The sequence below is a fragment of the Triticum aestivum genome, chromosome 3A (assembly GCF_018294505.1).
Source record: "Triticum aestivum cultivar Chinese Spring chromosome 3A, IWGSC CS RefSeq v2.1, whole genome shotgun sequence".
Classification (NCBI taxonomy): Eukaryota; Viridiplantae; Streptophyta; class Magnoliopsida; order Poales; family Poaceae; genus Triticum; species Triticum aestivum.
The window spans coordinates 748,816,773-748,820,535 of record NC_057800.1 but is presented as its reverse complement, the minus strand read 5'-3'; the positions used below and the strand labels follow the sequence as shown (position 1 = coordinate 748,820,535).

Genomic DNA, 3,763 nt, shown 5'->3' with positions numbered 1-3,763 from the left:
TGTGTCATTCTCGTGTGTCTACGTGAACGCAAATCAGACGCAAATTTGGATAGCGAATGCATCCAGACGTGCAGCGAGTCAACCAAATATGGGTTTGCATCGGCGCATTGGGCCGGAGTTTTCCTCCGTTTCCACCCAAACGGACACAAGCGGATGATATGCGTCGTTGCGTTGGAGTTTCCCTTGGTTACGCATTTTGCATAGAAACCGATGGTGGGGGTGTGCCTACCGGATTGCGGTCGGATCTACCTGGATATCGCACCTCATCAATGGCATGTAACGCAAGGGGGTGGCAAAGGCTCGTTTCTGCCGATGCTTGGTGTATGGTCTAGGCGGCGCGGCGACGGCCTCTAGCGGTGCGTGATGGCCTTTTTGTATGGTTGTGCAGCAGTCCATGGTGGCTCGGCAGGTCATCTCGCAGCGATGACGAGGCACGACTCCTACATTGGCTCATCTGCGGCGAGCTCAGGTGCGTGCTTCCAGAGTCCTTCTATGGAGGCAAGTTGTGGTCGGGTCGTCACCGCTCGTTGATGGGCGGGTGCCTGGTGCTTGCCAGGAGCGGACCCAGGTGGGCAGTGTTTTGGCTGGTGTTTAGCGTTCTCTAGTGGTGGTGCGACAGATGTTCTCGTGACTGGCCGCACCATGGTTGGACATGGGGTGTGCTTGCTAGGCTGAAAACCCTGTCTGGCTTAGGCTACGTCTACGGAGGCGGTGTCTGTGGACGTCATCACCTTTTTGAACTCTTCATCATGGTTGCTCCTGGTGCATTGTCATGCTCCTAGTGAAAATCTTGATCCTTTCAATCGAGCTGTGGCAGCGCTTCGGTATCGTTTCCTTCCTGAAGATACCATGTTGGAGCTCATGGTTCGCCAGCGTTTAGCTTCGCCTCCTCGCGGTGGGTTGTTCACGGTTGAGGGTGCCATCGACTCCATAGTGATGCTTAGTGTCCATCTATTGTCTAACTGTAGTTGTATTGCGTGATGTTGCTGACATTTAGCATCACCCCATATATATCTTGCCTTGGATGCGTGTGTTGTGGTGATGTGGTGTTTTGCGTCGGTTTGTATGGTGATCATTGCTTTACATATAAAACAAGGCGAAAACCTTTTTCTTCCAGTAATCAACCTGTGGTGGTTATACAGATGGATTAAACTCCAGGTTTGTTGCTTTGCGTCTTGTTAAGCTGGAATATTTTTTTGGGTGTGCTTAGGTCTCAGTCGATTGAGATTTAGCAAAGTCTCGATTAAAGTAACGTAACATACAATCGAAAAAAAAGAAAATTTTGCATGGATTCTAATCACTGTTCAAGATATCTTTCGATATGCCGATAAATCGGCCGATTTATCGCTTAAGGCTGTCAGACCGATAAGATAAATCGGCCGATAAATCAGCCGATATGGCGATAAATCGGCCGATATGCCGATAAACTGGCCAATTTACCCCTTATCATGGGTCGACCGATAAGTTTCCGATAAGCGATATCCCCAACATTGATTCTAATGTAAGATCTTACGGATATACTATCGACCGAGACTTGACAAAATCTAAGTCGACCAAGACTTCGCAAGATTGTATTTTTTTTCCGCTGGGACGTGATCACCTTATTGATAGTGAGGTACGCGCGGTGATTTACCAAAACTCTTCAACTAGTGTCCCGCACTGTGAGTGTGCGTGCTGCGTGCATGTGGTGTCAGTGGTGATGGTGTGCATATATGATATGTACGCGTCTATGCTGTACTCACTCGATGTTTCTTGGAAAAGAGAGAGAGAGAGAGAGAGAGAGAGAAATGGAGGGCCAGCTAGCCAGCACGGATCGACGAAACGAATATATGATCGGTGCTGCTGTACTTGGTAAAAAGAGGCAATCATCAGCAAGGACGACATATGCGACCCCTTGAAAAATATATGGATGGATGGATCCATCATCCACGGCACTGTCCGTCCTGGTGGCTGGTGCGATTGATATACTAGTGATAGATGTGCATTGACATCAGCCTCCACTCCACTTGCCGGCCGGGCCGGCAACTTATCGCTATCTTCCTCCTCTATCCCCAATCGAAAGGAAAGCAAAAGCAAGCAAAGAGCATGTAGATCCAAGACGTGTGCCCATGGATGCGACCTCACCTGCCCCTGCCCCTGCCCGACCGCCTATAAGACGGCCGTCGACCACACCACCTCCCAAGTGGAGTCCTTCATTCCATTCCGTTCCATTTCCATACGTTTCTTCCTCGAGTCAAGTGGCTCTTGATTGATCCCACCACCAGCCGCACCACCAACGTCTTCTGTCCGTAGCTCCTTGGTGCCTAGCTGCTGTGTTCACATCACATCTCCATCGATGAAGACGAAGCAGGCTTCCAAGGCCAAGGCGGCGCCGTCGCCGGGGAAGGAGGAGGAAGCAGTTGCATCGGGTGGTTTCCGCAAGGGGCCATGGACGGAGCAGGAGGACATGAAGCTGGCGTGGTTCGTGCGGCTCTTCGGCGAGCGCCGCTGGGATTTCTTAGCTAAGGTGTCAGGTTTGCAAGGTGGCGGGTGACCCATGCCGTGCCATGCATGCGCCATGCATGCATGCATGTCTGGGACCAAAATATGATGTAGCCATGGTCCTTTGTGTGCTAACGCTCTCGGTCTCCGCCGGCACCTCTTGCTCTTGTGTTTGTCTTGGCGACAGGTCTTAACCGGACGGGGAAGAGCTGCCGGCTCCGGTGGGTCAACTACCTGCACCCGGACCTCAAGCGCGGCCGGATGAGCCCCGAAGAGGAGCGCCTCGTCGTCGACCTCCACGCCCGCTGGGGCAACCGCTGGTCACGCATCGCCAAGGCCATGCCGGGGCGCACCGACAACGAGATCAAGAACTACTGGCGCACCCACACCCGCAAGCTCCACAAGGACACGCGCGCCTCTGCTGCTTCGGCCTCTACGACCACGTCCACGTCCATGTCGGCGGCGTCTCCGGCCACCACGTCCAGCTCCTCCTCTTCAACGATCGACAACGACAACAACTCGCATCACGGCCACCGCGACCAAGAGACGGCGGCCAGCCAGGAACAAGCGGATAACCAGCTGCTCTACACCGCCGGCATCGGCATGGACAGCCACCTCCTTTGGAACGACGCCATCATGGACTCCTACGCATGGGGAGCCGCCGTGCCGTCGATGATAGTGCCGCCGCCTTCATCGCCGGTGTGGGACTACTGCTGCTCGGATTCGCTCTGGGGGATAGGCGACGACGAGGTCGAGTACAAGAAGATGCTCGCCGTCGCCGGTGCCTCATGATCTTTTTCATACACAATCGATCTTTGCTTAGCCAATTACTAGCTGCCAACTAGCTGAAGATGCTTACGTGCATGCGTCCAAGTCATATCCTAGCTGAGACGAGACTTGATATGTACTCTCCATGTGATCAGTGCATGCCTGCCTTGGGATTTATGCTTTTGTACATGTAATCTCCATGTGTATGTATGATAGAGTAATAACTACACATATGCATGTAATTATTTTTATTATGGTATAATTTTCAATATCTCCTTAATGTTTTAGCAATGTATAACAGCTACTAGCTGTACTATATATACTAGTACTTGAGAACTCGGATGGACTTTGTAAAAAAGAAATAAAGATTTGACCACCATGAGTATATCCCCTCAATCTATTTAATCTGGATGTTTTTGTGCAATACACACACACACACGATATGTTCATTCATTCATCATGTTGATGCCGAAGTAGGCCCTTCTTTAATTCCGGATATCGAAACTAAAGGCTG

General features: G+C 51.3%; 1 protein-coding gene across 1 annotated transcript; it reads left to right on the top strand.

The window, feature by feature from the left end:
* The first annotated feature begins 2,034 nt into the window (after positions 1 to 2,034).
* Positions 2,035 to 3,520, top strand: LOC123063737 (transcription factor MYB59). Its single transcript, XM_044487645.1, has 2 exons — positions 2,035 to 2,513; positions 2,669 to 3,520. The coding sequence occupies exons 1-2, from the start codon at positions 2,336 to 2,338 to the stop codon at positions 3,271 to 3,273; spliced, it is 783 nt and encodes a 260-aa protein (XP_044343580.1). The 5' UTR covers positions 2,035 to 2,335; the 3' UTR covers positions 3,274 to 3,520.
* Positions 3,521 to 3,763: the final 243 nt, after the last annotated feature.

Coding starts and splice junctions, on each gene's coding strand:
- LOC123063737 (XM_044487645.1), top strand. CDS start 2,336: ATGAAGACGAAGCAGGCTTCCAAGGCCAAGGCGGCGCCGTCGCCGGGG. Junction 2,514..2,668: donor TTTCTTAGCTAAGGTGTCAG/GTTTGCAAGGTG, acceptor TCTTGGCGACAG/GTCTTAACCGGACGGGGAAG.